Here is a 23,820-nt window from a genome sequence, read left to right as displayed (position 1 = left end):
TGCCTCGTGAGGCCTCCAAGGCCTCGCTAGGCCTCACTAGGGCTCACTAGGCCTACAAGGCCTCACTAGGCCTCCCAGGGCCTACAAGACCTCACTAGGCCTACAAGGTGTCACTAGGCCTCACTAGGCCTACAAGACCTCACTAGACCTTACTAGGCCTACAAGACCTCACTAGGCCTCCAAGGCGTCACTAGGCCTCCAAGGTGTCACTAGGCCTCACTAGGCCTCACCAGGCCTCACTAGGCCTCCAAGGCGTCACTAGGCCTCACTAGTCCTACAAGACCTCACTCGGCCTCACTCCCCCACACGAGCGGGACCGACCGCAGAGAACTTGTGCCTTCAGATCCACCAGAAGGGGAAAAAAGGGCAGAGGCTTCTCTCTCCTTCTCATTTATACCTCTGGCTTACGGAAAAATCCCCTGGAATTCTGGGAACGCGGCCGCTTCCTCGCTTACAAACCGGTCACCGAGGAAGGCCCGGACTAAAACCATCACACGTCCCCCAAGAACTTCCTCCCTCGGGGAAGGACCCCCCCAGGGGGGCCGAGAGGTGGTAAAAGTGTGTGTTTAAAACAGTTTAAATTTCATTACTTTTTAATTTCTCTGCCGTCAGCGAGAAATGTCAATGTCATTCCTCACGTCGAGTCCAAATCCTCCCAAAAAAACCAAAATCCCTTCGAAAAACCCCAAAATCCCCCCTAGAAAACACAAAATCCCCCCCAAAAACCCAAAATTCCCCCCCAAAACCCCCAAATCCCTCAAAAAGCCGGAAATCCTCCCCAAAAAAACCAAAATCCCCCCTAGAAAACACAAAATCCCCCCCAAAAAACCCCAAGTCCCCCCCCAAAACCCCAAAATCCCACCCAAAAAACCCCAAAATCCCCCCCAAAAAAACCAAAATCCCCCCAAAAACCCCAAATCCCCCCCAAAACACAAAATCCCTCCAAAAATCAAAGTCCCCGCAAAAAAAACCCGAATCCCCCCAAAAACCCCGAATCCTCAAAAAAACCAAATTCCCTTCAAAAAACTGAAAATCCTCCCCAAAAAACCCCAAAATCCCCCCTAAAAACCCCAAAATTCACCCAAAAAAACCCAAAATCCCCCCAAAACCCGAAAGCCCCTAAAAACCCCAAAATCTCCCCAAAAAACCCCAAATCCCCACAAAAACCCCCAAATCACCCAAAACATTCCAAAATCCCCCCAAAAAACCCCAAATCCCTCCAAAACAACCTAAAATCCCCCCAAACCCCCAAAATCCTCAAAAAAACCAAATTCCCTTCAAAAACCCCAAAATCCCCCCCAAAAAACCCCAAAAATCCCCCCAAAAAACCCAACCCCCCCCAAAACCCTAAAAATCCCCCAAACCCCCCCAAATCCTCCCCCAAAAACCCCAAAATTCCCCCTCAAAAAACCCAAAATCCCCCCCTAAAAACCAAAAATCCCCTCAAAAAACCAAAATTCCCCCCAAAAACCCCCAAATCTCCCCCAAAAAACTAAAATCCTCCCCAAAACCAAAAGTCCCCTCAAAAAAACCTCAAAATCCCCCCCCAAAAAACCTCAAATCCCAAAACCGCCCCAAATCCAAAAAAAGCCCCAAAATTCCCCCCCAAAAACCCCAAAATTCCCCCAAAAAACCCAAAATCCCCCCAAAAACCCAAAATTCCCCCCCCCAAAACCCCAAAATTCCCCCCAAAAAACCAAAATCCCCACAAAATCCCCCAAATCTCCTCCCCCAAACCCCCAAAATTGCCCCAATTTCTGCTGCCAAAAATTCCCTTTATTGGGGTTTTGGGGGGTTCCCCCCCCTCCGGCGGGTTTTGGGGGGCTCGGGGGGGGGACTTGGGGGGTCCCTCCCCCTTTTTCGGGGCCTGGGGCGTTCCCGGGGGGGTTCCAAGGGGGGATTTGGGGGGCCCGGGGGGGATTTTGGGGGGTCCCTCCCCCTCCTGCGGGTCCTGGGGGGCTCCCAGGGGGGGTCCCGGGGTTGGTTTTTGGGGTCCTGGGGTGGATTTTTGGGGTGCCTGGATGAGTTTTTGGGGTCCCTGGATGAATTTTCGGGGTCCTGGGCTGCATTTTTGGGGTCCCTGGATGAATTTTTGGGTTCCTGGGGTGGGTTTTTGGGGTCCCTGGATGAGTTTTTGGGGTCCTGGGGTGGGTTTTTGGGGTCCTGGGGTGGGGTTTTGGGGTCCCTGGATGAATTTTTGGGGCCCTTGGGTGTGTTTTCGAGGTTTTTGGGCTCCTGGGCTGCATTTTTGGGGTCCCTGGGTGTGGTTTTGGGGTCCCTGGGTGCATTTTTGGGATCCCTGGACGAGTTTCTGGTGTTCCTGGGTGTGTTTTCGGGGTCCTGGGCTGCATTTTTGGGGTCCCTGGGTGTGTTTTTGGGCTCCTTGGGTGCATTTTGGGGGTCCTGGGGTGGGTTTTTGGGTTCCTTGGGTGTATTTTCGGGGTCCTGGGGTGGGTTTTTGGGGTCCCTGGATGAGTTTTTGGGATCCCTGGATGAGCTTTTGGCATCCCTGGGTGTGTTTTGGGGTTCCCTGGACGACTTTTTGGGCTCCTTGGGTGCATTTTGGGGGTCCCGGGCTGTGTTTTTGGGGGTCTCTGAGTTCGGGGTGTCCCTGGCTCTGTTTTTGGGGTCCTGGGCTGTGTTTTTGGGGGTCTCTGAGTTCGGGGTGTCCCTAATTGTGTTTTTGGGTTTTTTGGGGTCCCGGGCTGTGTTTTTGGGGTCCTGGGGTGTGTTTTTGGGGGTCTCTGAGTTGGGGGTGTCCCAGGCTGTGCTTTTGGGGTCCTGGGGTGTGTTTTTGGGGGTCTCTAAGTTCAGGGTGTGCCCAGCTGTGTTTTTGGGGTTTTTGGGGTCCCGGGGTGCGTTTTTTGGGGTCTCTGAGTTCGGGCTGTCCCGGGCCGTGTTTTTGGGGTTTTTGGGGTCCCGGGGTGCGTTTTTTGGGGTCTCTGAGTTCAGGGTATTCCCGGCCGTGTTTTTGGGGTTCTCGGTGTCCCGGGCCGTGTTTTCGGGGTTTTTGGGGTCCCGGGCCGTGTTTTTGGGGTTTTTGGGGTCCCGGGCCGTGTTTTTGGGGTTCTGGGTGTCCCGGGCGGTGTTTTTGGGGTTCCCCTGGCCCCGAGGGTTGGGGTTTGGGGTGAGCAGGAAGGGGGTGACGTCGAGGCGCTGGCGCAGGACCCCCGAGAGCAGCAGCTCGGGGGACACGAGGGGCAGCCCCGCGGCCCCCGCCCGGTCCCACAGCTCCCCCGAGTCCTCGGGGCACGACACCACCAGGCACCGGGGCTGGGGGGGACACGGGGGGGTCAGGGGGACACCCCGGATTTGGGGAACGCCCCCAAACCCAATGGGAACCTCCCAGACCCCCCCAAACCCCAATGGGACCCCCCCAGGACACCCAAACCCAATGGGACCCCCCCCGGACAGCCAAACCCTAATGGGGACCCCAAAACCCACAGGGACACCCCCCCCAGACCCCCCAAACCCCAATGGGACCCCCCAGTTCCCACCCAGGACCCCCAAATCCAATGGGACCCCCCCAGGACAGCCAAACCCAAAGGGGACCCCAAAACCCACGGGAGCCCCCCCAGACCCCCCAAACCCCAATGGGACCCCCCAGTTCCCACCCAGGACCCCCAAACCCAATGGGATCCTCCCAGACCCCCCCAAACCCCAATGGGACCCCCCAGGACACCCAAACCCTAATGGGGACCCCAAAACCCACAGGGACATCCTCAGGACCCCCAATTTCCCCCCTCAATGGCCCCCCAGCAATGGGACCCCCCCAAACCCCAATGGGACCCCCCCAGACCCCCCAAACCCCAATGGGACCCCCCCAAACCCAATGGGGACCCCAAAACCCACAGGAGCCCCCCCGTGACCCTCCAGTAATGGGATCCCTCCAAACCCCAATGGGACCCCCCCAAACCCCAATGGGACCCCCCAAACCTCAGTGGGACCCCCCAGGATCCCCAAATTTCCCCCCAAAATGATCCCCCATCAATTGAACCTCCCCCAAACCCCAGTGGGACCCTCCCAGACTCCCCCAAACCTCGGTGGGACCCCCCAGTTCCCACCCAGGACCCCCAAATCCAATGGGAACCCCCCCAGGACCCCCCAATTCCCCCCCCCAACGGCCCCCCAGCAATGGGACCCCCCCAAACCCCAATAGGACCCCCCCAAACCCAATGGGACCCCCCCAGAACACCCAAAGCCAAAGGGGACCCCAAAACCCACAGGGACACCCCTGGGACCCCCAAACTCCAATGGGGCCCCCCAGTCTTCCCCTGGAACCCCCAAACCCAGTGGTACCCCCCAACCCCTCCTGGGATCCCCAAACCCCAAAGGGGACCCCAAAACCCCCAAGTCCCCCCCCCCCCAGGACTCCCTTGACCCCAGTGAGACCCTCCAGGACCCCCCAGTTCCCCCCTATGAGCCCCCAACAATGGGACTCCCCCAAACCCCAATAGGACCCCCCCAAACCCAATGGGGACCCCAAAACCCACAGGGACACCCCCCCAAACCCCCCAAACCCCAATGGGACCCCCCCAGTTCCCATCCAGGACCCCCAAATCCAATGGGATCCTCCCGGACCTCCCCAGTTCCCCCCCCAATGGCCCCCCAACAATGGGACCCCCCCAAACCCCAATGGGACCCCCCCAGACCCCCCAAACCACAATGGGACCCCCCCAGGACCCCCAAACCCAAATGGGGACCCCAAAACCCACAGGGACCCCCCTGGGACCCCCAAACCCCAATGGGGCCCCCCCCCCAGTCTTCCCCTGGGACCCCCAAACCCCAATGGGGACCTAAAGTCAAGGGGACCCCCCCCAGTTCTTCCCAGGACCCCCCAAACCCCAATAGGACCCCCCCCAGTTCCCCCCCCAACACCCCCCAAACCCCGATGGGGACCCCAAAACCCACAGGAGCCCCCCCTGGGAGCCCCAAACCCCAATGGGACCCCCCAGTTCCCATCCAGGACCCCCAAATCCAATGGGATCCTCCTGGACCCCCCCAAACCCCAATGAGACCCCCCAGGACCCCCCAAAATCCCCCCCAACCCCCCCAATGTCCCTCACCCGCTGTGCCCGGGGCAGGGTGTCCAGGAATGTCCCCCCACAGCAGGTGACAATGTCCCTCATGGCCTCGGGGCCCGGCGTCACCCCGGGGGTCACGTGGATGGAGTAGCCCTGGGGACAGGTTGGGGACAGTTGGGGACAGCTGGGGACAGGTTGGGGACAGTTGGGGACAGCTGGGGACAGGTTGGGGGCAGTTGGGGACAGTTTGGGACAGGTTGGGGACAGTTGGGGACATCTGGGGACATTTGGGGACAGTTTGGGGACATTTGGGGATAGTTTGGGGGCAGTTGGGGACAGTTTGGGGACATTTGGGGACATTTGGGGACAGTTTGGGGATAATTTGGGGAAAGTTTGGGGACATTTGGGGACAGTTTGGGGACAGTTTGGGGATAATTTGGGACATTTGGGGACAGTTTGGGGACAGTTTGGGGGCAGTTGGGGACATTTGGGGACATTTGGGGCCATTTGGGGCCATTTGGGGCCGTTACCTGGAGCAGGGGGTGTCCCCTGGCCCTGTCCAGGGCCTCCCGGAGCCGGAAGCCGAAGTGTCGCTCCCGGGGGGGGTCACGGAGCAGGAACGGGGCCGGGGACAGGGGACGGTGACACCGGGAGCTCTGGGGGGACAGAGGGGACAGTGGGGACACAAAGGGGACAGTGGGGACACACAGGGGACAGTGGGGACACACAGTGGACAGTGGGACACACAGGGGACAATGGGGGCACAAGGACAGGACAATGGGGACAGTGGGGACACACAGGGGACACAATGGGGACAGTGGGGACAGTGGGGACACAAAGGGGACACAGGGACAGGGGATGGTGACACCGAGAGCTCTGGGGGGACAGTGGGGACAGTGGGAACAATGAGACAGGACATGGGGACAATGGGGACAGTGGGGACACAGAGGGGACAATGGGGACACAGGGACGGTGACACCAGGAGCTCTGGGGGGACACAGGGGACAGTGGGGACACACAGGGAACAGTGGGGACAGTGGGGACACAGGGACAGGGGACGGTGACACCAAGAGCTCTGGGGGGACAATGGGGACAGTGGGGACAATGGGGACACAGAGGGGACAGTGGGGACACAGGGACAGGACATGGGGACACACAGGGGACACAGGGACAGGGGAAGGTGACACCGGGAGCTCTGGGGGGACAATGGGGACAGTGGGGACAATGGGGACAGTGGGGATACACAGGGGACACAGGGACAGGACATGGGGACAATGGGGACACAGGGACAGGGGAAGGTGACACCGCGAGCTCTGGGGGGACAGTGGGGACAATGGGGACATGTGGGACACAGAGGGGACAGTGGGGACACAATGGGGACAGTGGGGACACAATGGGGACAGTGGGGACACAGGGACAGGGGACGGTGACACCGAGAGCTCTGGGGGGACAATGGGGACAGTGGGGACAGTGGGGACAATGGGGACAGTGGGGACACAAGGACAGGACAATGGAGACAGTGGGGACGTGGGGACACAGAGGGGACAGTGGGGACACAGGGACAGGGGACGGTGACACCGGGAGCTCTGGGGGGACAATGGGGACAGTGGGGACAGTGGGGACAATGGGGACACAGGGACAGAACAATGGAGACGGGGGGGACATTGGGGGGACACTGGGGACAATGGGGACAGTGGGGACACAAAGGGGACAGTGGGGACACAAGGACAGGACAATGGGGACATGGGGACAGACAAGGGACAGTGGGGACACAGAGACAGAACACGGGGACACCGCCAGGCCACCCCCCCTTGGCACCCAAAGCCACCCTGTCCCCAATGTCCCCCCAATGTCCCCCAATGTCCCCAATGTCCCCAATGTCCCCAATGTCCCCAATGTCCCCCCAATGTCCCCCCAATGTCCCCAATGTCCCCAATGTCCCCCCAATGTCCCCCCAATGTCCCCAATGTCCCCCCAATGTCCCCCAATATCCCCAATGTCCCCCAATGTCCCCCAATATCCCCAATGTCCCCAATGTCCCCCCAAACCCCCCCAGTGTCCCCAAATGTCACCTCCAGGAGCCAGTTTGGGGTGACCACGGGCACCCCCCTGGCGAGGGCGCAGAGGAATTTGAGGGTCCCCCCAATGTCCCCCCAATGTCCCCAATGTCCCCCAGTGTCCCCAATGTCCCCCAATGTCCCCAATGTCCCCAATGTCCCCAATGTCCCCAATGTCCCCCCAATGTCCCCAATGTCCCCAATGTCCCCAATGTCCCCCCAATGTCCCCCCAATGTCACAAATATCCCAAATATCCACCCCAATGTCCCCAATGTCCCCAATGTCCCCAATGTCCCCAATGTCCCCCCAATGTCCCCCCAATGTCCCCCCAATGTCCCCAATGTCCCCCCAATGTCCCCAATGTCCCCAATGTCCCCCCAATGTCCCAAATATCCCAAATATCCCCCCCAAACCCCCCCAGTGTCCCCAAATGTCACCTCCAGGAGCCAGTTTGGGGTGACCACGGGCACCCCCCTGGCGAGGGCGCAGAGGAATTTGAGGGTCCGTCGCACCCTGTCCGTCACCAGGTGGGTGCAGTCGTGGACCGACGAGGCCACCACCCCCCCCAGGGCCCCCAGGGCCACCAGGAGGGCGGGGGAGGCCACCACGCCCGTGAACAGCACCTGGGGGGACACGGGGACAGGGTGGGGACAGGGTGGGGACACTTTGGGGACATCCTTGGGGGGCCAAGAACACCTGGGGACAGGTTGGGGACAGGTTGGGGACACTTTGGGGACAACCCTGGGGGCTAAGGGCACCTGGGGACAGGTTGGGGACACTTTGGGGACAGTTTAGGGACACGTGGGGACATCTTGGTGACATCCCTGGGGGGTCAAGGGCACCTGGGGACACCTTGGGGACAGGTTGGGGACACTTTGGGGACTCGTGGGGACACTTTGGGGACATCTCTGGGGGGCCAAGGGCACCTGGGGACAGGTTGGGGACAGGTTGGGGACATCCCTGGGGGAACAAGGGCACCTGGGGACAGGTTGGGGACACCTTGGGGACACCTTGGGGACATCCTTGGGGGGCCAAGGACACCTGGGGACAGGTTGGGGACACTTTGGGGACAACCCTGGGGGGTCGAGGGCACCTGGGGGACACGAGGACAGGTTGGGGACAGGTTGGGGACAGGTTGGGGACACCTTGGGGAGTTACTGGGACACACTGGGACACTTTGGGGACACCTTGGGGACACTCTGGGGACATCCCTGGGGGGCCAAGGAGCCTGGGGACAGGTTGGGGACATCCCTGGGTAGTTACTGGGACACACAGGGACACCTTGGGGACACCTTGGGGACACCTTGGGGACATCCCTGGGGGGCCAAGGGCACCTGGGGAACACGGGGACAGGTTGGGGACACTTTGGGGACACTTTGGGGACAGGTTGGGGACATCCCTTGGGGGCCAAGAGCACCTGGGAACAGGTTGGGGACACATTGGGGACATCCTTGGGGGGGGCAAGGGAAGCTGGGGACACTTTGGGGACACTTTGGGGACACTTTGGGGACATCCCTGGGGGTCCAAGGGCACCTGGGGACAGGTTGGGACAGGTTGGGGACACGTAGGGACACCTTGGGGACATCCCTGGGGGACCAAGGGCACCTGGGGACACCTTGGGGACACTTTGGGGACACCCCTGGGGGGGCAGGAGCACCTGGGGACAGGTTGGGGACATCCCTGGGTAGTTACTGGAACACACAGGGACACCTTGGGGACACCTTGGGGACACCTTGGGGACATCCCTGGGGGGCCAAGGGCACCTGGGGAGACACGGGGACAGGTTGGGGACATCCCTGGGGGGGTAAGGACACCTGGGGGGACATGGGGACAGGTTGGGGAGAGGTTGGGGGGTTACTGGGACACACTGGGGGGTTACTGGGATGGACTGGGATGGACTGGGGGGTTACTGGGAGGGACTGGGGGGTTACTGGGAGGCACTGGGGGGTTACTGGGAGGGACTGGGATGAACTGGGGGATTACTGGGACACACTGGGGGGTTACTGGGAGGCACTGGGGGGTTACTGGTCCATACTGGGATCGCTGCCCCCTCCCTTACCCGGATGTGGGCGGGGCCTGGTGTCGCCCGGGGGCGGAGCCTGCGCTGGGTGCCCTCTGCTGGACACGCCCCCTCCTCCTGCTCCTCCTCCTGTGGGCGGAGCCAAGACATGAACTCCCCTGCCCCCTCCCCAAAGCCACTCCCCTTTGCACGTGGGGTGGAGCCAACACCAAGGCCACGCCCCCTCCCAGCCCCCACCCAGCCTGTGGGTGGAGCCAAGGCACAAACCACGCCTCCTCCAGCCACACCCCCTCCAACTGCCCCACCCACTCTCTCTGTGGGCGGAGCCAACATGTGAGACCCCACCCACAAGCTCCACCCCTCCCATTGGCTCCACCCACAGAAGGGGGTGGAGTCTCCACCCGTGGCCACACCCCCTTTCTGAAGCCCCACCCACCCCCTTTACCCACAGAAGGGGCGGAGCCTCATCCTCCACTGGCCACGCCCCCCCAGCTGGCTCCACCCCCACATCATTTACACGTATTGGCCCCGCCCCATAAGCCACGCCCCCCAAGCTCCTCCCACCCCCTTTACCCACAAGGCTGGAGCTGCCCCCTTGGCCACGCCCCCTCCCTTTGGCCACACCCACCTTTACACACAGTGGGTGGGGCCTCCATTTGGCCCCACCCACCCCATTTACCTACAGAAGGGGCGGGGCCTCCATCTCCCTTGGCCACGCCCCTTTCCCACCTCATTTGCATCCCAGGTCCCGCCCCCAGCCCCACCCACCTGTGCTGGTCTCCTCTGTGGGCGTGGCTTGGGTGAGGGGTGTGGCTTGGGCACGGTTTGGTCACGCCCCTTTCTGGTGGGGGCGGGGCCAGGGGAGGCTCCGCCCCCTCGGCTCCCGGCCAATCGCTGACTGCGGCGAACCTGGGGGGAGGGGCAGGGGGGGGGGGGGCAGCTGAGACCCCAAAAACTCACCTGGGAACCCCCAAAATTCAACTGGGACCCCAAAAACTCACCTGGGACCTCCCAAATGTCACCTGGGACCCCCCAAAACTCACCTGGGACCCCCCAAAATACACCTGGGATCCCCCAAAAACTCACCTGAGACCCCCAAAAATCATCTCGGATCCCCAAAACACACCTGGGACCCCCAAAATACACCTGGGACCCCCCAAAATTCACCTGAGAACCCCAAATGTCACCTGGGACCTCCCAAAATACACCTGGGACCCCCGAAATGTCACCTGCGACCCCCCAAAACTCACCTGGGACCCCCCAAAACACACCTGGGACCCCCCAAAATACACCTGAGACCCCCCAAAATTCAGCTGGGAACCCCCAAAACTCACCTGAGACCCCCCAAAAACTCACCTGGGAGCCCCCAAAACACACCTGGGACCCCCCAAAACACACCTGGGACTTCCCAAACCCCCCCTGGGACCCCCCAAACCCCCCCTGGGACCCCCCAAAAACTCACCTGGGGGGTGGGCGGAGCTTCTGGTTCCTGGTGGGCGGGGCCAGAGCGCCGGGCGGGGTCCTGGGGGTCACCTGTGGGGGGGGGAAAGAGCTGAGTTTGGGGGGCCCCAGGTGTGTTTTGGGGGGTCCCAGATGTATTTTGGGGGGTCTCAGGTGTATTTTGGGGGGTCCCAGGCGACATTTGGGGTTCCCAGGTGAATTTGGGGGGTTCCCAGGTGTGTTTTGGGGGGTCCCAGGTGGATTTTGGGGTCCCAGATGAGATTTGGGGGGTCTCAAATAAGTTTGGAGGGGTCCCAGGTGTATTTTGGGGATCCTAAGTGAATTTTGGGGGGCCCAGGTGAGTTTTGAGGGGTCCTAGGTGAGTTTTGGGAGGTCCCAGGTGGATTTTGGGGGGGTCCCAGGTGGATTTTGGGGTCCCAGATGAGTTTTGGGGGGTCCCATGTGAGTTTTAGGGGGTCCCAGGTGGGTTTTGGGGGATCCCAGTCAAAATTTGGGGGGCTTCAGGTGAGTTTTGAGGGGTCCCAGGTGAGTTTTGGGTGGGCCCAGGTGGATTTTGGGGTATCCCAGGTGTATTTTGGGGGTTCCCAGGTGTATTTTGGGGGGTCCCAGGTGTATTTTGGGGGGTCCCAGGTGTGTTTTGGGGGTTCCCAGGTGTATTTTGGGGGACTACAGGTAAATTTTGGGCGGTCCCAGGTAAGTTTTGGGGATCCCAGGTAAATTTTTGGGGGTCCCAGATGAATTTTGGGGGGTCCCAGGTGAGTTTTAGGGGTTCTCAGGTGTATTTTGGGGGTCCCAGATGAATTTTGGGGTATCCCAGGTGAGTTTTGGGGGTTCCCATGTGAGTTTTAGGGGGTCCCAGGTGTGTTTTGGGGGGTCCCAGGTGAGTTTTGGGGGGTTCCAGGTGAATTTTGGGGGTTCCCAGGTGAATTTTGGGGGGTTCCAGATGAATTTTGGGGGGTCCCAGGTGAGTTTTGGGGGATTCCAAGTGAGTTTTGGGGGTTCCCAGGTGCATTTTGGGGGGTCCCAGATGAATTTTGGGGGATCCCAGGTGAACTTTGGGGGTTCCCAGGTGAATTTTTGGGGCTCCCAAATGAATTTTGGGGTTCCCAGGTGCGTTTTGGGGGATCCCAGATGAGTTTTGGGGGTTCCCAGGTGATATTTCTGCCCCTCCCCCCTTTACCTTGGGGGCCTTTGCCCCTTTTGGTCCCTCGAGGCCCCAAATTCGGCTCCAGATGTGACGATTCCGCCCCCCCCTCCCCCACATCTGGCGGGGGTCGGAACAGCTGGGGGGCCACACCTGGATCCGGCCCCTCCCCCCCCTCCACATCTGGACCCTTGGGGGCCCTTTTGGCCCTTTTGGGGGGGCGAACATCTGGATCAGGCTCCTCCACATCTGGAGCGAGGACGAACAGCTGGGTGGCCACATCTGGATCCGGCCCCTCCCCCTCCTCCTCCTCCTCCACATCTGGGCCCCCCACAGCTGGACTGGGGGGCCCTCTGGGAGGGGGAACAGCTGGATCTGCCCCGGGCCCAACATCTGGAGCTCGGGGCCATTTGGGCCGGCGGGGGGCGCCCCAAACATCTGGAGGGGGGAGGAAGGGCTGGGTCTCCACATCTGGATCGGGGGAGGGGCTCCCGGGCCCCTCCACGTCTGGGCGGGGCGGGTAGGGCTGGGTCAGCACATCTGGATCCTCCTCCACATCTGGATCCAGCTCTTCCACATCCGGATCCTCCTCCACATCTGGATCTGGCCCTTCCACATCTGGATCCGGCTCCTCAACATCTGGATCCTCCACCACATCTTGTTCTGGTCCCTCCACATCTGGATCCGGCCCCTCCACATCTGGATCCGGCCCTGCCTCCACCTCTGGATTTCTGGAGGTACCCAGGCTTGCCCGGAGGATTTGGGGTAGCCCAACATCTGGATTGGGCTCCTCCTCCTCCTCCACATCTGGGCCGCCTTCCCCCCCCGGTCCAGGTGGAACATCTGGAGTTTGAGGGCCAAAATTTGGAGCTCGGGGGTCAACGGGGGCTCCGACATCTGGATTCGCCTCCTCCCCCACATCTGGATCTGGGAGGAACAGCTGGGTGGCCACGTCGGCCTCTGAGCCCTCCTCCTCCTCCACATCTGGGTCACTGTCCACCACCAACAGCCCACGGCCAATTTTGGGTCTCCCAACATCTGGATTTGGGGTCTGAACCCCCAAACCTGGAGTTTCGGGCACTTTTGGGGCCATTTTGGGTCTTCTGGAGGCCCCAACATCTGGATGTGGCTCCTCTTCCTCCACATCTGTGTCACTGTCTGCCAGTAAGAGCCCATGGCCAATTTTGGGTGCCCCAACATCTGGATTCAGGGTCTGAACCCCCAAACCTGGAGTTTCGGGCACTTTTGGGGCCATTTTGGGTGGTTTTGGGCTCCCAACATCTGGATTTGTCGCCTCCTCCTCCACATCTGTGTCACTGTCCACCAGCAACAGCCCACAGCCGGTTTTGGGCCCCTCAACATCTGGATTTGGGGTCTGAACCCCCAAACCTGGAGTTTCAGGGATGTTTTGGGTCATTCTGGGTGTTTTTGGGCTCCCAACATCTGGATTTGTCGCCTCCTCCTCCACATCTGTGTCACTGTCCACCGTCAGCGTCCTTTGTTCCATCCCAACATCTGGATTCGGGGTCTGAACCCCCAAACCTGGAGTTTTGGGCACTTTTGGGGCCATTTTGGGTCTTCTGGAGGTCCCAACATCTGGATTCGGGGTCTCCACCGCAACATCTGGAGTTTCAGCGACATTTTGGGTCACTCTGGGTGTTTTTGGGCTCCCAACATCTGGATTTGGCTCCTCATCCTCCACATCTGTGTCACTGTCCACCAGTAAGAGCCCACAGTGATTTTTGGGCCCCCCCAACATCTGGATTTGGGGTCTTCATGGCCACATCTGGAGTTTTAGGGTGTCTTAGGGCCATTTTGGGCCTTTTTAGGCTCCCAACATCTGGATGTGGCTCCTCTCCCTCCACATCTGTGTCACTGTCCACCACCAACATCCCACAGCTGGTTTTGGGTCCCTCAACATCTGGATTCGGGGTCTGAACCCCCAAACCTGGAGTTTCGGGCACTTTTGGGGCCATTTTGGGTGTTTTGGGGCTCCCAACATCTGGATGCAGCTCCTCCTCCTCCACATCTGTGTCACTGTCCACCAGGAACTGCCCAGGGCTGATTTGGGGACCTAAAACATCTGGATTTGGGGGCTTCACAGCCACATCTGGAGCTTTGGGGTGTTTTAGGGCCATTTTGGGTCTTCTGGTGGCCCCAACAGCTGCATTTGTTGCCTCTTCCTCCACATCTGTGTCACTGTCCACCACCAGCATCCCACAGCCGTTTTTGGAGCCTTCAACATCTGGATTTGGGGTCTGAACCCCCAAACCCGGAGTTTCGGGCACTTTTGGGGCCATTTTGGGTGGTTTTGGGCTCCCAACATCTGGATGTGGCTCCTCCCCCTCCACATCTGTGTCACTCTCCACCGCAACATCTGGAGTTTCAGGGACATTTGGAGTCATTCTGGGCCTTTTTGGTATTCCAACATCTGGATTTGGGGTCTTCATGGCCACATCTGGAGTTTTGGGGTGGTTTAGAGCCATTTTAGGCCTTTTAACGCTCCCAACATCTGGATTTGTTGCCTCCTCCTCCACATCTGTGTCACTGTCCACCAACAACATCCCACAACCGATTTTGGGTGCCCCAACATCTGGATTTGGGGTCTCCACCACCACACCCGGAGTTTTGGGGTCTTTTAGGGTCATTTGGGGGGGTTTTAAGCTCCCAACATCTGGATGTGGCTCCTCCTCCTCCACATCTGTGTCACTGTCCACCACCAGCATCCCACGGCCATTTTTGCACTCTTCAACATCTGGATTCGGAGTCTGAACCCCCAAACCCAGAGTTTCAGGCACTTTTGGGGTCATTTGGGGTCTTCTGGCGGCCCCAACATCTGGATGCGGCTCCTCCCCCTCCACATCTGTGTCACTGTCCACCACCAGCATCTGACCCCCATTTTTGGGTCTGGAAACATCTGGATTTGGGGTCTGAACCCCCAAACCCGGAGTTTCGGGCACTTTTGGGGCCATTTTGGGTCTTCTGGAGGTTCCAACATCTGGATTTTGGGTCTCCTCCTCCACATCTGTGTCACTGTCCACCAGAAACTGCCCAGGGCCGATTTGGGGGCGTAAAACATCTGGATTTAGGGTCTTCACGGCCACATCTGGAAGTTTGGGGTCTTTTAGGGCCATTTTGGGTCTTCTAGTGGCCCCAACATCTGGATTTGTCACCTCCTCCTCCACATCTGTGTCACTGTCCACCACCAGCATCTGACCCCCATTTTTGGGTCTGGAAACATCTGGATTTGGGGTCTGAACCCCCAAACCCAGAGTTTCGGGCACTTTTGGGGCCATTTTGGGTGGTTTTGGGCTCCCAACATCTGGATGTGGCTCCTCCTCCTCCACATCTGTGTCACTGTCCACCAGGAACTGCCCAGGGCCGATTTGGGGGCCTAAAACATCTGGATTTGGGGTCTTCACGGCCACATCTGGAGGTTTGGGGTGGTTTAGGGCCATTTTGGGTCTTCTGGCGGCCCCAACATCTGGATGTGGCTCCTCCCCCTCCACATCTGTGTCACTGTCCCCCCCCAGCATCCGACCCCCGTTTTGGGCCCCCCAACATCTGGATTTGGGGTCTGGGGGCAGAGGGGGCGTTTTTGGGGGGCCACAGCTGGATCCTCGGCGGGGCTGCAAAGGGAAAGGGGGGGATCGAGGGTTTGGGACCCCCCCAAAAAATACCCCCTGACCCCCCAAATTTCCACAAATACCCCCAAAACTGCCCCAGGACCCCCCAAATTCGCCCCAGGACCCCAAAACTGCCCCAGGACCCCCCCAAATTTCCCCCCAGGACCCCCCCAACGGCCCCAACCCCTTCCAACGACCCCCAAACTGCCCCAGGACCCCCCAAATTCCCCCCAGGACCCCCGCAACCCCTTCCAACCCCCCCCAAACTGCCCCCCAGAACCCCCCAAATTGCCCCCAGGACCCCCCAAATTGCCCCAGGACCCCCCAAATCCCCCCCAATTTCCCCCAAGACCCCCCAAATTCCCCCCAGGACCCCCCAAACTCCCCCAGGACCCCCCAAATTCCCCCCAGGAGCCCCAAATTCCCCCCAGGACCCCCCAAATTCCCCCCCAGGACTCCCCCAAAATTAACTCAGGACTCCCCAAATTGCCCCAGGACCCCCCCAAATCCCCCCCAATTTCCCCCAGGACCCCCCAAACTCCTCCCAGGACCCCCCCAAATTCCCCCCAGGACCCCCCCAACCCCTTCTAACGACCCCCAAATCCCCCCCAGGACCCCCCAAATTCCACCCAGGATCCCCCAAATTCCCTCCAGGACCCCCCAAATTCCCCCAGGACCCCCCAACCCCTTCTAACGACCCCCAAACTCCCCCTGGGCCCCCCAAACTCCCCCCAGGACCCCCCAAATTCCCCCCAGGACCCCCCAAACTGCCCCAGGACCCCCCAAATTCCCCCAGGATCCCCCCAACCCCTTCTTACGACCCCCAAATCCCCCCCAGGACCCCCCAAAATTCCCCCCAAGACGCCCCAAATTCCACTCAGGACCCCCCAAACTCCCTCAGGACCCCCCAAACTCCCCCCAGGGAACCCAAATGCCCCCTAATGTCCCCCCCAAACTGCCTCAGTGACCCCCCAAAACGCCCCAGAACCCCCCAAAAAATGACCCAGAATCCCCCAAACTCCCCCCAGGACCCCGCAAATCCCCCCAGGAGCCCCCCAACCCCTTCCAACCCCCCCCCAACTGCCCCAGGACGCCCCAAAATTCCCCTCAGGACCCCCAAATCCCCCCCAAGGGAACCCAAATTCCCCCAATGCCCCCCCCAACCCCCCCAATGGCTCCAAATTCCACCCCAAACACCCCAAAACTGCCCCAGGACCCCCCAAATTCCCCCAGGACCCCCCAAATTCCCCCCAGGACCCCCCAAATCTCCCCCAGGACCCCCCAAATTCCACCCCGGAGCCCCCATGCTTCCTCAGGACCCCCCAAAATGCCCCCAGGGAACCCAAATTCCCCCCAGTACCCCTCCAGGACCTGGGACCCCCGAAATGTCACCTGCGACCCCCCAAAACTCACCTGGGACCCCCCCAAAACACACCTGGGACCCCCCAAAATACACCTGAGACCCCCCAAAATTCAGCTGGGAACCCCCAAAACTCACCTGAGACCCCCCAAAAACTCACCTGGGAGCCCCCAAAACACACCTGGGACCCCCCAAAACACACCTGGGACCCCCCAAACCCCCCCTGGGACCCCCCAAACCCCCCCTGGGACCCCCCAAAAACACACCTGGGGGGTGGGCGGAGCTTCTGGTTCCTGGTGGGCGGGGCCAGAGCGCCGGGCGGGGTCCTGGGGGTCACCTGTGGGGGGGGGAAAGAGCTGAGTTTGGGGGGCCCCAGGTGTGTTTTGGGGGGTCCCAGATGTATTTTGGGGGGTCCCAGATGTATTTTGGGGGGTCCCAGGCGACATTTGGGGTTCCCAGGTGAATTTGGGGGGTTCCCAGGTGTGTTTTGGGGGTCCCAGGTGGATTTTGGGGTCCCAGATGAGATTTGGGGGGTCTCAGATAAGTTTGGAGGGGTCCCAGGTGTATTTTGGGGATCCTAAGTGAATTTTGGGGGGCCCAGGTGAGTTTTGAGGGGTCCCAGGTGGATTTTGGGAATTCCCAGGTGGATTTTGGGGGTTCCCAGGTGGATTTTGGGGTCCCAGATGAGTTTTGGGGGGTCCCATGTGAGTTTTAGGGGGTCCCAGGTGGGTTTTGGGGGTCCCAGTCAAAATTTGGGGGGCTTCAGGTGAGTTTTGAGGGGTCCCAGGTGAGTTTTGGGTGGTCCCAGGTGTATTTTGGGGTATCCCAGGTGTATTTTGGGGGGTCCCAGGTGTATTTTGGGGGGTCCCAGGTGTATTTTTAGGGGTCCCAGGTGTGTTTTGGGGTGTCCCAGGTGTATTTTGGGGGACTACAGGTAAATTTTGGGCGGTCCCCGGTAAGTTTTGGGGATCCCAGGTAAATTTTTGGGGGTCCCAGATGAATTTTGGGGGGTCCCAGGTGAGTTTTAGGGGTTCTCAGGTGTATTTTGGGGGTCCCAGATGAATTTTGGGGTATCCCAGGTGAGTTTTGGGGGTTCCCATGTGAGTTTTAGGGGGTCCCAGGTGTGTTTTGGGGGGTCCCAGGTGAGTTTTGGGGGGTTCCAGGTGAATTTTGGGGGTTCCCAGGTGAATTTTGGGGGGTTCCAGATGAATTTTGGGGGGTCCCAGGTGAGTTTTGGGGGATTCCAAGTGAGTTTTGGGGGTTCCCAGGTGCATTTTGGGGGGTCCCAGATGAATTTTGGGGGATCCCAGGTGAACTTTGGGGGTTCCCAGGTGAATTTTTGGGGCTCCCAAATGAATTTTGGGGTTCCCAGGTGCGTTTTGGGGGATCCCAGATGAGTTTTGGGGGTTCCCAGGTGATATTTCTGCCCCTCCCCCCTTTACCTTGGGGGCCTTTGCCCCTTTTGGTCCCTCGAGGCCCCAAATTCGGCTCCAGATGTGACGATTCCGCCCCCCCCCTCCCCCACATCTGGCGGGGGTCGGAACAGCTGGGGGGCCACACCTGGATCCGGCCCCTCCCCCCCCTCCACATCTGGACCCTTGGGGGCCCTTTTGGCCCTTTTGGGGGGGCGAACATCTGGATCAGGCTCCTCCACATCTGGAGCGAGGACGAACAGCTGGGTGGCCACATCTGGATCCGGCCCCTCCCCCTCCTCCTCCTCCTCCACATCTGGGCCCCCCACAGCTGGACTGGGGGGCCCTCTGGGAGGGGGAACAGCTGGATCTGCCCCGGGCCCAACATCTGGAGCTCGGGGCCATTTGGGCCGGCGGGGGGCGCCCCAAACATCTGGAGGGGGGAGGAAGGGCTGGGTCTCCACATCTGGATCGGGGGAGGGGCTCCCGGGCCCCTCCACGTCTGGGCGGGGCGGGTAGGGCTGGGTCAGCACATCTGGATCCTCCTCCACATCTGGATCCAGCTCTTCCACATCCGGATCCTCCTCCACATCTGGATCTGGCCCTTCCACATCTGGATCCGGCTCCTCAACATCTGGATCCTCCACCACATCTTGTTCTGGTCCCTCCACATCTGGATCCGGCCCCTCCACATCTGGATCCGGCCCTGCCTCCACCTCTGGATTTCTGGAGGTACCCAGGCTTGCCCGGAGGATTTGGGGTAGCCCAACATCTGGATTGGGCTCCTCCTCCTCCTCCACATCTGGGCCGCCTTCCCCCCCCGGTCCAGGTGGAACATCTGGAGTTTGAGGGCCAAAATTTGGAGCTCGGGGGTCAACGGGGGCTCCGACATCTGGATTCGCCTCCTCCCCCACATCTGGATCTGGGAGGAACAGCTGGGTGGCCACGTCGGCCTCTGAGCCCTCCTCCTCCTCCACATCTGGGTCACTGTCCACCACCAACAGCCCACGGCCAATTTTGGGTCTCCCAACATCTGGATTTGGGGTCTGAACCCCCAAACCTGGAGTTTCGGGCACTTTTGGGGCCATTTTGGGTCTTCTGGAGGCCCCAACATCTGGATGTGGCTCCTCTTCCTCCACATCTGTGTCACTGTCTGCCAGTAAGAGCCCATGGCCAATTTTGGGTGCCCCAACATCTGGATTCAGGGTCTGAACCCCCAAACCTGGAGTTTCGGGCACTTTTGGGGCCATTTTGGGTGGTTTTGGGCTCCCAACATCTGGATTTGTCGCCTCCTCCTCCACATCTGTGTCACTGTCCACCAGCAACAGCCCACAGCCGGTTTTGGGCCCCTCAACATCTGGATTTGGGGTCTGAACCCCCAAACCTGGAGTTTCAGGGATGTTTTGGGTCATTCTGGGTGTTTTTGGGCTCCCAACATCTGGATTTGTCGCCTCCTCCTCCACATCTGTGTCACTGTCCACCGTCAGCGTCCTTTGTTCCATCCCAACATCTGGATTCGGGGTCTGAACCCCCAAACCTGGAGTTTTGGGCACTTTTGGGGCCATTTTGGGTCTTCTGGAGGTCCCAACATCTGGATTCGGGGTCTCCACCGCAACATCTGGAGTTTCAGCGACATTTTGGGTCACTCTGGGTGTTTTTGGGCTCCCAACATCTGGATTTGGCTCCTCATCCTCCACATCTGTGTCACTGTCCACCAGTAAGAGCCCACAGTGATTTTTGGGCCCCCCAACATCTGGATTTGGGGTCTTCATGGCCACATCTGGAGTTTTAGGGTGTCTTAGGGCCATTTTGGGCCTTTTTAGGCTCCCAACATCTGGATGTGGCTCCTCTCCCTCCACATCTGTGTCACTGTCCACCACCAACATCCCACAGCTGGTTTTGGGTCCCTCAACATCTGGATTCGGGGTCTGAACCCCCAAACCTGGAGTTTCGGGCACTTTTGGGGCCATTTTGGGTGTTTTGGGGGCTCCCAACATCTGGATGCAGCTCCTCCTCCTCCACATCTGTGTCACTGTCCACCAGGAACTGCCCAGGGCTGATTTGGGGACCTAAAACATCTGGATTTGGGGGCTTCACAGCCACATCTGGAGCTTTGGGGTGTTTTAGGGCCATTTTGGGTCTTCTGGTGGCCCCAACAGCTGCATTTGTTGCCTCTTCCTCCACATCTGTGTCACTGTCCACCACCAGCATCCCACAGCCGTTTTTGGAGCCTTCAACATCTGGATTTGGGGTCTGAACCCCCAAACCCGGAGTTTCGGGCACTTTTGGGGCCATTTTGGGTGGTTTTGGGCTCCCAACATCTGGATGTGGCTCCTCCCCCTCCACATCTGTGTCACTCTCCACCGCAACATCTGGAGTTTCAGGGACATTTGGAGTCATTCTGGGCCTTTTTGGTATTCCAACATCTGGATTTGGGGTCTTCATGGCCACATCTGGAGTTTTGGGGTGGTTTAGAGCCATTTTAGGCCTTTTAACGCTCCCAACATCTGGATTTGTTGCCTCCTCCTCCACATCTGTGTCACTGTCCACCAACAACATCCCACAACCGATTTTGGGTGCCCCAACATCTGGATTTGGGGTCTCCACCACCACACCCGGAGTTTTGGGGTCTTTTAGGGTCATTTGGGGGGGTTTTAAGCTCCCAACATCTGGATGTGGCTCCTCCTCCTCCACATCTGTGTCACTGTCCACCACCAGCATCCCACGGCCATTTTTGCACTCTTCAACATCTGGATTCGGAGTCTGAACCCCCAAACCCAGAGTTTCAGGCACTTTTGGGGTCATTTGGGGTCTTCTGGCGGCCCCAACATCTGGATGCGGCTCCTCCCCCTCCACATCTGTGTCACTGTCCACCACCAGCATCTGACCCCCATTTTTGGGTCTGGAAACATCTGGATTTGGGGTCTGAACCCCCAAACCCGGAGTTTCGGGCACTTTTGGGGCCATTTTGGGTCTTCTGGAGGTTCCAACATCTGGATTTTGGGTCTCCTCCTCCACATCTGTGTCACTGTCCACCAGAAACTGCCCAGGGCCGATTTGGGGGCGTAAAACATCTGGATTTAGGGTCTTCACGGCCACATCTGGAAGTTTGGGGTCTTTTAGGGCCATTTTGGGTCTTCTAGTGGCCCCAACATCTGGATTTGTCACCTCCTCCTCCACATCTGTGTCACTGTCCACCACCAGCATCTGACCCCCATTTTGGGTCTGGAAACATCTGGATTTGGGGTCTGAACCCCCAAACCCAGAGTTTCGGGCACTTTTGGGGCCATTTTGGGTGGTTTTGGGCTCCCAACATCTGGATGTGGCTCCTCCTCCTCCACATCTGTGTCACTGTCCACCAGGAACTGCCCAGGGCCGATTTGGGGGCCTAAAACATCTGGATTTGGGGTCTTCACGGCCACATCTGGAGGTTTGGGGTGGTTTAGGGCCATTTTGGGTCTTCTGGCGGCCCCAACATCTGGATGTGGCTCCTCCCCCTCCACATCTGTGTCACTGTCCCCCCCCAGCATCCGACCCCCGTTTTTGGGCCCCCCAACATCTGGATTTGGGGTCTGGGGGCAGAGGGGGCGTTTTTGGGGGGCCACAGCTGGATCCTCGGCGGGGCTGCAAAGGGAAAGGGGGGGATCGAGGGTTTGGGACCCCCCCAAAAAATACCCCCTGACCCCCCAAATTTCCACAAATACCCCCAAAACTGCCCCAGGACCCCCCAAATTCGCCCCAGGACCCCAAAACTGCCCCAGGACCCCCCAAATTTCCCCCCAGGACCCCCCCAACGGCCCCAACCCCTTCCAACGACCCCCAAACTGCCCCAGGACCCCCCCAAATTCCCCCCAGGACCCCCGCAACCCCTTCCAACCCCCCCCAAACTGCCCCCCCAGAACCCCCCAAATTGCCCCCAGGACCCCCCAAATTGCCCCAGGACCCCCCAAATCCCCCCCAATTTCCCCCAAGACCCCCCAAATTCCCCCCCGGACCCCCCAAACTCCCCCAGGAACCCCCAAATTCCCCCCAGGAGCCCCAAATTCCCCCCAGGACCCCCCAAATTCCCCCCCAGGACTCCCCCAAAATTAACTCAGGACTCCCCAAATTGCCCCAGGACCCCCCCAAATCCCCCCCAATTTCCCCCAGGACCCCCCAAACTCCTCCCAGGACCCCCCCAAATTCCCCCCAGGACCCCCCCAACCCCTTCTAACGACCCCCAAATCCCCCCCAGGACCCCCCAAATTCCACCCAGGAGCCCCCAAATTCCCTCCAGGACCCCCCAAATTCCCCCCAGGACCCCCCAACCCCTTCTAACGACCCCCAAACTCCCCCTGGGCCCCCCAAACTCCCCCCAGGACCCCCCAAATTCCCCCCCGGACCCCCCAAACCCCCCCAGGACCCCCCAAATTCCCCCAGGATCCCCCAAACCCCTTTTTATTCCCCCCAAACCCCCTCAAGGACCCCCCAAAATTCCCCCCAAGACGCCCCAAATTCCACTCAGGACCCCCCAAACTCCCTCAGGACCCCCCAAACTCCCCCCAGGGAACCCAAATGCCCCCTAATGTCCCCCCCAAACTGCCTCAGTGACCCCCCAAAACGCCCCAGAACCCCCCAAAAATGACCCAGAATCCCCCAAACTCCCCCCAGGACCCCGCAAATCCCCCCCAGGAGCCCCCCAACCCCTTCCAACCCCCCCCCAACTGCCCCAGGACGCCCCAAAATTCCCCTCAGGACCCCCCAAATCCCCCCCCAAGGGAACCCAAATTCCCCCCAATGCCCCCCCCCAACCCCCCCAATGGCTCCAAATTCCACCCCAAACACCCCAAAACTGCCCCAGGACCCCCCAAATTCCCCCCAGGACCCCCCAAATTCCCCCCAGGACCCCCCAAATCCCCTCCAGGACCCCCCAAATTCCACCCCGGAGCCCCCATGCTTCCTCAGGACCCCCCAAAATGCCCCCAGGGAACCCAAATTCCCCCCAGTACCCCTCCAGGACCCCCCTAACAACCCCCCAACCACCCAAAAACCGATCCAGGACCCCCAAATTCCTCCCAGGACCCCCCAAATTCCCCCAGGACCCCCCAAATCTCCCCCAGTTTCCCCCAGGACCCCCCGATTCCCCCTCTGGACCCCCTAAATTCCCCCCAGAATCCCCCAAATTCCACCCAGGACCCCCCAAACTCCCTCAGGACCCCCCAGACTGCCCCAGGACCCCTCGATCCCCCCCAAGGACCCCCCAAATCCCCCAGGACCCCCCAAACTTCACCAAGACCCCCCGAGTCCCCCCAGGACCCCCCAAATTCCCCCCAGGATCCTCCCAAGGGCCCCAACCCCTTCCAAAGACCCCCAAACTCCCCAGACTCCATAAACTGCCGCAGGACCCCCCGAACTGCCCCAGGACCCCCCAAATTCCACACAGAACCCCCAAATTCCCCCCAGGACCCCCCAAATTCCCCCTGACCCCCCCCCGCCGCCCCCTCTCACCCCTCCCGCGCCATTACCGCCAGGCCCCGCCCCCTCGGCTCCCATTGGCCGCCTCCCACGGCGCTCCTCCCTCCCCATTGGCCCCCGCGCCTGTCACTCACCCACCGACCATCGAGGCGCTCCTCCGAGCGGGGCGGAGCGGCGGCGGGGCGGGGCTTAGGCTTGGATTAGCCAATAGGAGCGCGGGGGGCGGGCGTTAGGAGGGTGTCGGCCAATGGGAGCGCGGCG

At 60.1% G+C, this 23,820-nt stretch overlaps 1 protein-coding gene across 1 annotated transcript; it reads right to left on the bottom strand.

Moving 5' to 3' along the window:
- Nucleotides 1–294: 294 nt before the first annotated feature.
- Nucleotides 295–23,606, bottom strand: MDC1 (mediator of DNA damage checkpoint 1). The gene is made up of 16 exons (XM_032677075.1): nt 23,593–23,606; nt 21,420–21,729; nt 20,271–21,330; nt 19,490–19,945; nt 13,885–14,732; nt 13,002–13,397; nt 12,627–12,683; nt 11,744–12,017; nt 10,565–10,635; nt 9,871–10,011; nt 9,142–9,231; nt 7,520–7,705; nt 5,555–5,680; nt 5,067–5,177; nt 2,540–3,273; nt 295–337 (listed from the first exon to the last, which is right to left on the bottom strand). The coding sequence occupies exons 1-16, from the start codon at nt 23,604–23,606 to the stop codon at nt 295–297; spliced, it is 4,917 nt and encodes a 1,638-aa protein (XP_032532966.1).
- Between the last annotated feature and the right edge of the window lie 214 nt (nt 23,607–23,820).

The sequence above is a fragment of the Chiroxiphia lanceolata genome (genome assembly GCF_009829145.1).
Source record: "Chiroxiphia lanceolata isolate bChiLan1 chromosome W unlocalized genomic scaffold, bChiLan1.pri scaffold_46_arrow_ctg1, whole genome shotgun sequence".
Lineage (NCBI taxonomy): Eukaryota > Metazoa > Chordata > Aves > Passeriformes > Pipridae > Chiroxiphia > Chiroxiphia lanceolata.
This window is presented reverse-complemented; position numbering and strand designations above follow the sequence as displayed.

Coding starts and splice junctions, on each gene's coding strand:
- MDC1 (XM_032677075.1), bottom strand. Junction 13,398..13,884: donor ACACAGATGTGGAGGAAGAG/GCAACAAATGCA, acceptor GTGGAGGATGAG/GAGCCAAATCCAGATGTTGG. Junction 338..2,539: donor GCACCCAAGGAGCCCAAAAA/GTCGTCCAGGGA, acceptor GTGGATCTGAAG/GCACAAGTTCTCTGCGGTCG.